The sequence below is a fragment of the Bombina bombina genome, unplaced genomic scaffold (assembly GCF_027579735.1).
Source record: "Bombina bombina isolate aBomBom1 unplaced genomic scaffold, aBomBom1.pri scaffold_1185, whole genome shotgun sequence".
NCBI classification, from domain to species: domain Eukaryota; kingdom Metazoa; phylum Chordata; class Amphibia; order Anura; family Bombinatoridae; genus Bombina; species Bombina bombina.
In genome coordinates, this window is record NW_026512532.1 from 72,790 (window position 1) to 85,327 (window position 12,538).

Below are 12,538 nucleotides of genomic sequence, written 5' to 3' on the forward strand. Positions count from 1 at the left end.
CAAAAAATAAAAAAGGCTAACATTACAGAAAATAAAAAATCAAATTACCAAATTTAACAAAATTAAACCTAATCCCTATAAAAATAAAAGACCCCCCAAAATAAAAACACCCCCTACTAAGAATAAACTACCAGTAGCCCTTAAAAGGGCTTTTTGCAGGGCATTGCCCCAAGATAATCAGCTCTTTTTCAAGAAAATACACAAAGCCCCTCCCACCAACAGTAAATACCCCCCACCCACCAAACCCCCAAATAAAATAACCTAACACTAAAAAACCTAAACTACCCATTTCCCTGAAAAGGGCATTTGCTTGGGCATTGCCCTTAAAATGACATTTAGCTCTTTTTCTGCCCATCCCTATTCTAAATAAAACAAATCCCCCCCCAAAAAACCCTTAAAAAAAATACTAAATCTAACCCCCAGGTTGGTACTCACGGTTCCTAAAGTCCAGCTGAGAAGGTCCTCCTGTTCCAGGCGGTGAAGTCTTCTTCCAAGCAAAACATCATCTTCTTCCAGGAACATCCTGCGCGGAGCGGAGCTGAAGACCGGCAACTCTGGAACTGAAGGCTGTTTAAATTAGCCAATAGGATGAGAGCAAGTGAAATTTTATTGGCTATTCAAATCAGCCAATAGAATTTCACTTGCTCTCATGCTATTGGCTAATTTAAATAGCCAATAGTATTTGAGTAGCTTTCATCCTATTGGCTGATTTAAATTGGAAAAATCAAATCAGACAATAGGAATTCAAGGGACGCCATCTTTAATCGCGTACCTTGAATTCACTATTCAGTGTACGGCGGCGATCGTACAAAGGAGTTCCTACACGCTCCATGGCTTCGCGGTTGCCAGTCTTCAGTTCCAGAGTCGCCGGTCTTCAGCTCTGTGCAGGATGTTCCTGGAAGAAGAAGAGGTTGCGCTTGGAAGAAGACTTCACCGCCTGGAACAGGACCTTCTCTGCCGGACTTTAGGAACCGGGAGTACCAACCTGGGGGTTAGACTTAGGATTTTTTAAGGTTTTTTTGGAGGTATTTGTTTTATTTAGATTAGGGATGGGCAGAAAAAGAGCCAAATGCCATTTTAAGGGCAATGCCCAAACAAATGCTCTTTTCAGGGAAATGGGTAGTTTAGGTTTTTTTTAGTATTAGGTTATTTTATTTGGGGGGGTTTGGTGGGTGGGGTTTTTTTTTACTGTTAGAGGGGGCTTTGTGTATTTTCTTGAAAAAGAGCTGATTATCTTGGGGCAATGACCTGCAAAAAGCCCTTTTAAGGGCTACTGGTAGTTTATTCTTAGAGTAGGGGGTGTTTTTATTTTGGGGGGGGTCTTTTTTTATTTTTATAGGGATTAGGTTAAATTTTGTTAAATTTGGTAATTTGATTTTTTATTTTCTGTAATGTTAGCCTTTTTTACTTTTTGTAACTTTAGAATATATTAGTTTAGGTAATTTGGGTTTATTTAATGGGGTGTTAAGTTAGGGGTTGTTAGGGGGTATTAGGTTAGGTTAGTGTACTGTACTTAGTTATTTAAATAGTTATTTGCGTTGTGGGTTTTGGCGGTTTAAAGGGTTAATAAGTTAAATAGGTTTATTGCGATGTAGGGGTTTAGGGGTTAATAGGGTAAATAGGTTTATTGCGATGTAGGGGTTTAGGGGTTAATAGGGTAAATATGTTTATTGCGATGTAGGGAATTTGCGGTTTAGGGATTAATAAATTAAATCGGTTTATTGCGATGTAGGGGTTTTGCGGTTTAGGGGTTAATAGGGTAAATAGGTTTATTGCGATGTAGGGGTTTAGGGGTTAATAGGGTAAATATGTTTATTGCGATGTAGGGATTTTGCGGTTTAGGGATTAATAAGTTAAATCGGTTTATTGAGATGTAGGGATTTTGCGGTTTAGAGGTTAATAGGGTAAATAGGTTTATTGCGATGTGGGGGGTTTGCGGTTTAGGGGTTAATAGGGTGCATAGGTTTATTGCGATGTGGGGGTTTAGGGGTTAATAATGTAAATAGGTTGATTGTGATGTGGGGGTATTGCGGTTTAGGGGTCAATAGGGTAAATAGGTTTATTGCGATGTGTGGATTTAGGGGTCAATAGGGTAAATAGGTTTATTGCAATGTAGGGGTTTTGCGGTTTAGGGGTTAATAGGGTAAATATGTTTATTGCGATGTAGGGATTTTGTGGTTTAGGGGTTAATAGGGTAAATAGGTTTATAGCGATGTGGGGTTTAGGGGTTAATAGGGTAAATAGGTTTATAGCGATGTGTGGGGGTAGGGGTTAATAGGGTAAATAGGTTTATTGCAATTTTGGGGTTTTGTGTTTTAGGAGTTAATACTTTGTGTAGGATTTTTTTTTGTTATTTCGTGCGGGCGATGTTTTTTTTTTTTTTTTTTTTAATACTTGATGGGGGTGGTTAGTTTAAAAAAAAAAAAATACTTTAATGTGGGCGATTAGGTTTTGCTTTTGTAATGCTCCGTTTGCCTTTGCTGCATCCCGGTGGATTCCGAAAATGGCAGGGTGGTGAAAGAATTCTGTTGTCCTTGCGCTGCCAACATTCCATTGAGGATGCGTGCGCAATTATAGTATAGATAAAGCTACCTGGTTCACAACTGCATGTCCTGCCCCTTCATAGGCTGTTTTTGTTTTCATCTTAATAAAGCCAATGTCTACATTTAAAGGGACAGTTTACCCTACAGTTTTCTCCCCTTCAATTTGTTCACAATGATCTATTTTACCTGCTGGAGTGTATTACATTATTTACAAATAGCTTATTTATCTTTTATAACAATTGAAATAGCTGATTTTACTGTGGTATCCCTACCTGTAATGAAAGTTTCTATACTTAAAGGGACACTGAACCCAAATTTTTTCTTTCGTGATTCAGATAGAGCATGCAATTCTAAGCAACTTTCTAATTTACTCCTATAATCAATTTTTCTTCGTTCTCTTGCTATCTTTATTTGAAAAAGAAGGCATCTAAGCTTTTTTTTTAGTTCAGCACTTTTTTATTGGTGGATGAATGTATCCACCAATCAGCAAGGACAACCTAGGTTGTTCACCAAAAATGGGCCGGCATCTAACCTTACATTCTTGCATTTCAAATAAAGATACCAAGAGAATGAAGAAAATTTGATAATAGGAGTAAATTAGAAAGTTGCTTTAAATGTCATGCTCTATCTGAATCACAATAGAAAAAAATTGGGTACAGTGTCCCTTTAAGTATAGGCTATAGAAAAGTTGTGTATTCCTAGCCAGCAGAGAAATTACACTCCTAGTGGGATGTATGAGAGATAAGCAATTGGACTTTGTTACACAGACAGAAATAATATAAAGAAGTATGTGTGTGTAAAATAAAGAGATCTGATTTCCCTGCAAGCTCAACCCATTTTGGTGGATTGGGGATTCAAACAACAAAATCAGCTATTTAATTTACAAAAGTAATCCTAAAGAAGCAATTTTTCCTGCATCCTTGCAGCTGATCATTGGAAATGCATTAAGGGAAAATCAATTTTACAGTACACTGTTCCTTTAATCACATTCTTTGTCTCCTGAAGAATTACAGCCAGAATGCTCTTAAGAATGCACATAATGTTTCTTGCATAGGGGATAACTAAAACCCTTTGCAAGCAAGTTTTTCTCTCAAAGTGTGCATCAGCTCATTTAAAGGGATATTGTACAGTCATTTTTTTTCTCTACTTGAAAGTGTTTCCAATTATCTGTTTCACACTCTGGAGTGAATGAAATTGTTTATACATTGATCCTTTACCTTAATTTTGACATTTAAAATAGCTGCTTTTGAATTTTGAAACTACCATCTATATTGCAAATATGTATACTTTAATATGCACTGCAGAAAACCTATTTTAAACAAAAGAAAGCCAGCAGCAATTAAGTTCCCAGTGGGATGTGAAAGAGAGGAAATAAAATGTTACTTTTCAGTTGATCTCTTTAAGTATTGGCCATTGTGTATATACAGAGATAAAATACGGCCTTTATGTAAAGAGATATAGATAAAATTAGGTGGTCTGCTATTTTTGCATGCACAGCCCTTTTGTATTAGCATGTTCCTGAGAATGATCAAATTTGCTTTATTATCTTGTTATCCTTTGCTGAAGGAACAGCATTGCACTACTGCAGCTAGGTGAAGACATCTAATTATCCAATCACAAGAGACAAATGTGTGCAGGCACCAATCGGCAGCTAGCTCCCCCTAATGTAGGATACGTGCATATTCTTTTTCATCAAGGGATACCAAAAATGAGAAGCACATTTCAAAATAGAAGTGAATTTAAAAGTGTGTTAAAATTACATTCTCTATCTGCATTATGCTCATTTAATTTTGACTTTCCAATCCCTTTAAGGGCTGTGTTTAATGAGCAATAGCCCATAACATCTCTTCCAGATAATGAGCCCCCTAGGAACACAATCTTGACTACTAAATTGGCTTTGCACAGCCTGATATTGGTGGTTTTATCATAAGGGGAATAAGTTAGTCTTGACTTGCAGATGCACAATAGATATGTTTCAATTATACAAAAGCGGAAAATGTAAAACATATTTTTATTAATGTATTAATCAGTTACTTGTGACATGCCTTTAATAAATCTTGTCTTTCATTCTTTTATTAGGTATTTTGTGTTGGTCTTATTTCTACTGTGGTACATTGTACATCTCTAGATTTTGTTTTTTAAATTTTTAAAAGAAAATATTAACCTTTTCCAGGCTTGTTCTACTGTACTTGAGCATTGTGGGATATATGTGATTTGTATATAGTGAAATTACACTATTAACCTTTTTTTGTTTCTCAGGCAGATGCTACACACCCTCTGACCAAACATCGTAAAATTGCTTCATCTTTTAGAGACTCTTCACTGTTTGACATCTTCACACTTTCCTGCAATCTTCTCAAACAGGTATACATTATAAGGATCAAATATACTGCCTTTGTTTGAAACAAATTAATGTTTGAACATAGCTATCAAGTTTCATATCAAGTTTTGATGTCTGTGATGTAGAAAATTACTGTTCACACAAACATTTGTATCTATTTTTTATAAAAAGCATTATTGTACAGAACCAGTCAGACAAGAAAATACAGGATATTTCCAGCTATCTTCCTCTCTAAATCTTCATCAGTACACATTTGTTTGATTTTTAAACTGTTTTTCTTTCCATTGGCATAGAGAGTCTACAAATTAATTCTAATTACTAGTGGGAATTCAACTCCTGGCCACCAGGAGGAGGCAAAGAACATCCCAGCAAAGATTTAAGTATCCTCACTTCCCACAATTCCCCAGTTATTCTTTGCCTGTGTACATCGTAGGTGGTGTGCGAAGATGGTGTCTGAAGAAAATCAAGGTTTAATCCTTTAATGGGTATTTTCCCTGCAAGCAAGGATTGGGGCAATGCTGTGTCCATGTAATCCTCTTTAGTAAAAGTAATGGTGGCTATTACAATTTATACTAACCCAGGAAAACCAGGGTTGGTTACTCTGCTTTTCTTTTATCTTCAAGTCCCTGTCAGCGGTCGGGTGAGGCTGACAGACCTAGGAGATTGTACCTGCCCTGCAGCTGAAGTTCCTAGGTCCATGTCAGGATGAGGATTTTCTGTCAGACCGGGAGCTACTGAGAGCTGCGAGTCCCTTGATTCCCTTTTTCCATCTATGACTTGTGGTCTATAAGGGGTGACTTCACATAAGGGCGGGGAACTTTTGCCACTTTGCTTTTTAATTCTTCAGTGGGGGCAGGCACTATTGGAGACTACCTTAGAGGCATTTTGGTTATGAAGCATTTAATGTTCAGCTTCTTAAATGCCGGTAAGTCTCCTTTAACAGGTTCAGGCAAATAGATGCCAACTCTATCTAAAGTTTGACCTTGAGACTTGTTAATAGTCATAGCGAATGCTAATTTAACTGGAAATTGTCTTCTTCATAATATAAAAGGAAGTTCTGTATTACTTGGGGCTAAGTCTAATCGAGGAATAAATAAATTTTGCCCTTCCGCAGTACATGTTAATGCTTGAGCAATAATTACATTTTGCCGCAAAGCATTCACAACCATTCTGGTGCCATTACAGAGACCTCTCTTAGTATTAAGGTTACGCAAAAGCATAATAATACTACCAATTTTAAGATTGAGTTTATGAACTGGCATTCCAGAAGGAGCCAATTCATTTAAAAACTGGGTAATTATCCCTCTCTTCCTGTGATTCATCATCAATAGAATCAGTGCTTAAATAAGTAGAGGTTTCACCTTCTAACAAACTAAGAACTTCTTCATTGATCTTGTCAACATCACTATTTTTTGGACATAAAATTGCCATTTTGGCAAACTTAAAATCATCAGAATCTTTTAACTGTTCACCAAAAATCTCCTTTACAATGGAGTCTTTGCAGGTCATTTGAGATGGAATTTCAAAGATATCTTCATGAAAGCCATACTCGTTTGTGAAGCCAAGAGCTTAACTCAGGATCAACAGATCTTACATTATTTGTCCGCTTCAAAAGCTTAAACTTATGCCATAGTGGATTGAATTTTATGTTGGCTTCAACTATAGCTGATCTATTTCCATGTGCAACAGCAGGAAGAGTTTGTCTGAAATCACCTCCGAACAGAATTGTTTTTCCTCCAAAAGGTTTGTTGTTATTCACCAGCTTTTGAAGGAGTTCGTTGACGCATCTGAGTGCATCACTGGAAGACATGGTAGATTCATCCCAAATAATATTCTTTGCTGTACGAATCATTTGCGCATCATTAGAGGTTTGCCTCATTGAATAGGTTGAAGTATCCAACAAAGGAACTGGCAACTTGAACTGCTAGTGGTATGTTCGTCCACCTTCAAGTAAATTTGCCGCAATACCTGTTGAAGCAACTGGTAATGCTACCTCAGTGTTTCCTCTAAATGTCCTCAACAAAGTCTTGTATAGGTAGGTTTTAGCACTACCACCAGGACCATCAAGGAAATAACACCTTTGTGGTAAAGTGTGATTTTCTGATGCAGCAATGATTTCTTCAAAACTTTGTTTTTGAATATCATTAAAAGATGCCTTCATTTGGACTCCAGTATATCTTTCAAAAGCAGCATCATAGAGGTCTCTGGGATTTTCTGGTAAATTGTTTGGAGGATTTAGTATACCAAAATCCTGACATTTTTTGCCATTAAAGTGAAGGTAAACTTTGATGAATAAAAGCCCGCTTTTTAAAAATACTATTAAAAACAGGGGCACTTTTATTCATCAAAGTTTACAAAGCAGCCGTTTTGATTAACAACTTACCTCTCTTCTTTGCACAGCCATAGCAGCTCCCCCCACACGGAGATCCTCTCTTCACACATCATCAATGACTAATCCAGCATCCTCCAATCACGGCTTTCCCCCAGGGTAGTCATTGCCTGAGGCCATGCCGTGATTGGAGGAAGCTGGATTAGTCATTGATGATGTGTGAAGAGAGGATCTCTGGGTGAAAAAAAAAGGTAAGTTTTTATTCAAAACGGTTGCTTTCTAAACTTTGAATGAAAGTGAACCTGTTTTTAATAGTATTTAAAAAAAATGGGCTGTCATTCATCAAAGTTTACCTACACTTTAACAATCAAGATATCCCGAATATCTCTAAGTGCATAATTTAAACAATTTTAACACTCTGGTGTGTGACCAGTGTGTCTTGAAAAGTCTTCAAAAAGTTTTTCTTCAAAAAGTTTTTCAAAAAGCTCTTTAGCATTTGGTGGAGATGCTAAAGCAGAAATATGAGCAAAAAGCCCTCTAAGCAGTCAAGGCATCATTTCCCTTGCAGCTTCATTCAGAGTTAAGTCCCATGATTGATCATCTTCAAAAAAACTGAATTTTTGAGCTGCATCTTTAAATGTGTTTGTGACGACCAAGGTTAACCAACACTGCGCCAGTCACTTGTTTGGCACAGAAAGGGTTATCAGACCCTTTCTACTGTCACTAATCCTGTCCCAGTCTAGCCAGTCCAGGCAAGCCTGTGACTTAGTTCAGTGGGTGCAAGGGTTAACAACACTCTCTAGTCTGTACTAGACTTAGATTAAATGCCCTTTACTGCCACTCAAACGAAATAAGCTGCCACCACTTATGATTTATTGACGGGGAAACCCTAAGGAAAAACTCAAACTTACACATTAACTCCCAGATTACAATTTAGCAAAAATTAACCTAAAATCACAGTACTAATACTACCAGTCTCTTTCAGTAACGTGGTTCAAATATTAGACAAAGGCAGAAACTTAATAATTTCATATTTATTATGCGAAAAATTAGCACAATGCATTATTAATAAAAATATGTTAATAAATAGAATTAAACACAAGCAAACAGTTTTAAAATAAAAAGGAGAAATAACTGAAAACCTTATACTTTACTAGCTTTGGATATCTGTGCCAGGGAGGTTGGCAGGAAAATATGGTCCCTCACTCTGTTGGTATACAGCCTCCCATGTAAGAATGAACACCTTCATTGATAAAACAAAAATTTCTTATACAAGTTTCCATGATATGACCCACCCTCTTTCCAGAGGGCTCTCTTTTGCCAGAAATATCCACTCCCCTCTCTTTTACAACAGGTAATAAAATACCGGAGTCTTTGCCTGAAATTATGGAACACCTTATAATTTCCATTAGGTAAATCTATTCCATATACACATAAAGGCAATCTCTTAGTGATGTTGTGAAGAGTATTTTAAAACCAAACAACATATATATTGCATTATTTATGTTTCTGAAGCATCATTTCATATAAAAGCACTAATTTACAGGGCTGGCTGACCTATCAATGACCCCAGTGTAGTTCCTGGATAGAGTCTCTGTGTTCCATCCGTCCCAGTGCTGAAAGGTTAGGGTAATAGAATTGCCATTTAGAAAATAAGTTATCTTCTGTGTACCTTACAAAGTATTTATTAAGGGTCCTGGCATATCAAAAGGAAATCACATGCAACACAGTTCTTCTTAAAAAAAACAACAAATGTTTTCTTTCATGTAATTGGCAAGAGTCCATGAGCTAGTGACATATGGGATATACAATCCTACCAGGAGGGGCAAAGTTTCCCAAACCTCAAAATGCCTATAAATACGCCCTCACCACACCCACAATTCAGTTTTACAAACTTTGCCTCCTATGGAGGTGGTGAAGTAAGTTTGTGCTAAGATTTCTACGTTGATATGCGCTTCTCAGCATTGTTGAAGCCCGATTCCTCTCAGAGTACAGCGAATGTCAGAGGGACGTGATGGGAGTATCACTTATTTGAATACGATGATTTACCTAACGGGGGTCTATTTCATAGGTTCTCTGTTATCGGTCTTAGAGATTCATCTCCTACCTCCCTTTTCAGATCGACGATATACTCTCAATTTACCATTACCTCTACTAATAACTGTTTTAGTACTGGTTTGGCTATCTGCTATATGTGGATGGGTGTCTTTTGGTAAGTATGTTTTTTATTACTTAAGACACCTCAGCTATGGTTTGGCACTTTATGCATTTATATAAAGTTCTAAATATATGCATTGTACTTATATTTGCCATGAGTCAGGTTCATGTATTTCCTACTGCAGACTGTCAGTTTCATATTTGGGGAATATAAACATTTTAAGAAATTCATTTCTTACCTGGGGTTTAGTCTTTTTTTTTCAATTGACTACTTCTTGCTATTGCGGGTATTAGGCCCGCGGGTGCGTCAAATGCTAAACTTTATTGCGTCATTCTTGGCGCAAAAATATATTTGGCGCGAAAAAAATACGTTTATGACGCAACTTCGTCATTTCCGGCGTTATACGTGACGCCGAGACCTTTCAGACGGCGGCGTCGTCATTATTTCAATACCCCATTGATGTTTGCCTCTTGCTTTTTTCTCTATCAGAGGCCTATGCTTTTGCATTTTTTCCCATTCCTGAAACTGTCATATAAGGAAATAGATAATTTTGCTTTATATGTTGTTTTTTCTCTTACATTGTGCAAGATGTCTCAATCTGATCCTGTCTCAGAAGTTTCTGCTGGAACATTGCTGCCTGACATCGGTTCTACCAAAGCTAAGTGCATTTGTTGTAAAATTGTAGAAATTATTTCACCGAATGTCATTTGTAATAGTTGTCATGATAAGCTTTTACATGCAGATAGTGTTTCCATCAGTAATAGTACATTGCCAGTTGCAGTTCCTTCAACTTCTAATGTGCATGATATACCTGTAAATTTTAAAGAATTTGTTTCTGATTCTGTTCTGAAGGCTTTGTCAGCATTTCCACCTTCTAATAAACGTAAAAGGTCTTTTAAAACTTCTCATTTAGCTGATGAAATTAAAAATGACCAACAACATAAGAATTTATCCTCTTCTGATGACAGAAGATCTTTCCTCAGACATTGACACTGACAAATCTACTTATTTATTTAAAATAGAGTATATGCGTTCTTTATTAAAAGAAGTGTTAATTACTTTGGATATTGAGGTAACCAGTCCTATTGACGTTCAGTCTAATAAACGTTTAAATGCTGTTTTTAAACCTCCTGTGGTTTCTCCAGGGGTTTTTCCTATTCCTGAGGCTATTTCTGATATGATTTCTAGGGAATGGAATAAGCCAGGTACTTCTTTTATTCCTTCTTCAAGGTTTAAAAAATTGTATCCTTTACCAGCAAAATCTATAGAGTTTTGGGAAAAAATCCCCAAAGTTGATGGGGCTATTTCTACTCTTGCTAAACGTACCACTATTCCTATGGAAGATAGTACTTCCTTTAAGGATCCTTTAGATAGGAAGCTTGAATCTTATCTAAGGAAAGCCTATTTATATTCAGGTCATCTTCTCAGACCTGCTATTTCTTTGGCTGATGTTGCGGCTGCATCAACTTTCTGGTTGGAGAATTTAGCGCAACAAGAATTGGATTCTGACATATCTAGCATTATTCGCTTACTGCAACATGCTAATCATTTTGTTTGTGATGCCATTTTTGATATTATCAAAATTTATGTTAGATCCATGTCTTTAGCTGTATTAGCTAGAAGAGCTTTGTGGCTTAAATCTTGGAATGCTGATATGACATCTAAATCTAGATTACTATCTCTTTCTTTCCAAGGTAATAATTTATTTGGTTCTCAGTTGGATTCTATTATTTCAACTATCACTGGGGGAAAAGGAGTTTTTCTGCCTCAGGATAAAAAACCTAAGGGTAAATCTCTAAGGCTTCTAACCGTTTTCGTTCCTTTCGTCAGAATAAGGAACAAAAACTCAATCCTCCTCCCAAGGAATCTGCTTCCAATTGGAAGCCTTCCTCAAATTGGAATAAATACAAGCCATTTAGGAAACCAAAGTCAGCCCCTAAATCCGCATGAAGGTGCGGCCCTCATTCCAGCTCAGCTGGTAGGGGGCAGATTAAGGTTTTTCAAGGATTTTTGGATACAATCTGTCCAAAATCATTGGATTCAGAGCATTGTCTCTCAAGGGTATTGAATAGGATTCAAAGTAAGACCTCCTGTGAGAAGATTTTTTTTCTCTCACGTATCCCTGTAAATCCAGTAAAAGCTCAGGCTTTTCTGAAGTGTGTTTCAGACCTGGAGTCTTCAGGGGTAATCATACCAGTTCCTCCTCAGGAATAAGGTTTGGGTTTTTATTCAAACCTATTCATTGTACCAAAGAGAGAAAAATTATTCAGACCAGTTCTGGATCTGAAAATTTTGAATCGTTATGTAAGAGTACCAACTTTCAAGATGGTGACTATAAGGACTATTCTGCCTTTTGTTCAGCAAGGACATTATATGTCCACAATAGACTTGCAGGATGCATACCTTCATATTCCGATTCATCCAGAACACTATCAGTTTCTGAGATTCTCTTTTCTAGACAAGCATTACCAATTTGTTGCTCTTCCATTTGGCCTAGCAACAGCTCCAAGAATCTTTTAAAGGTTCTGGGTGCCCTACTATCTGTAATCGGAGAACAGGGTATTGCGGTGTTTCCTTATTTGGACGATATCTTGGTACTAGCTCAGTCTTTACGTACTGCAGAATCTCACACAAATCAACTAGTGTTGTTTCTTCGGAAACATGGTTGGAGGATCAATTTACCAAAAAGTTTCTTGATTCCTCAGACAAGGGTCACCTTTTTAGGCTTCCAGATAGATTCAGTGTCCATGACTCTGTCTCTAACGGACAAGAGACGTTTAAAATTGGTCGCAGCATGCCGGCACCTTCAGTCTCAGTCATTCACTTCAGTGGCTATGTGCATGGAAGTTTTAGGTCTCATGACTGCAGCATCGGAAGGCGATCCCCTTTGCTCGTTTTCACATGAGACCTCTACAGCTTTGCATGCTGAATCAATGGTGCAGGGATTATACAAAGATATCACAATTAATATCCTTGAATCCCAATGTACGACACTCTCTGACATGGTGGATAGATCACCATCGTTTCGTTCAAGGGGCTTCTTTTGTTCGGCCAACCTGGACTGTGATCTCAACAGATGCAAGTCTTTTAGGTTGAGGAGCTGTTTGGGGATCTCTGACAGCACAAGGGGTTTGGAAATCTCAAGAGGCGAGATTACCAATAAATAT

General features: G+C 37.3%; 1 protein-coding gene across 1 annotated transcript in view; it reads left to right on the plus strand.

The window, feature by feature from the left end:
* The window catches only part of LOC128644347 (exportin-7-B-like), a 34,405-nt gene extending 29,459 nt beyond the window's left edge, over nucleotides 1-4,946 (plus strand). The window contains exon 6 of the mRNA XM_053697002.1: nucleotides 4,803-4,946. Coding sequence (XP_053552977.1) covers nucleotides 4,803-4,946 — 144 coding nt within the window. The remainder of the gene's footprint in view (nucleotides 1-4,802) is intronic.
* Nucleotides 4,947-12,538: the final 7,592 nt, after the last annotated feature.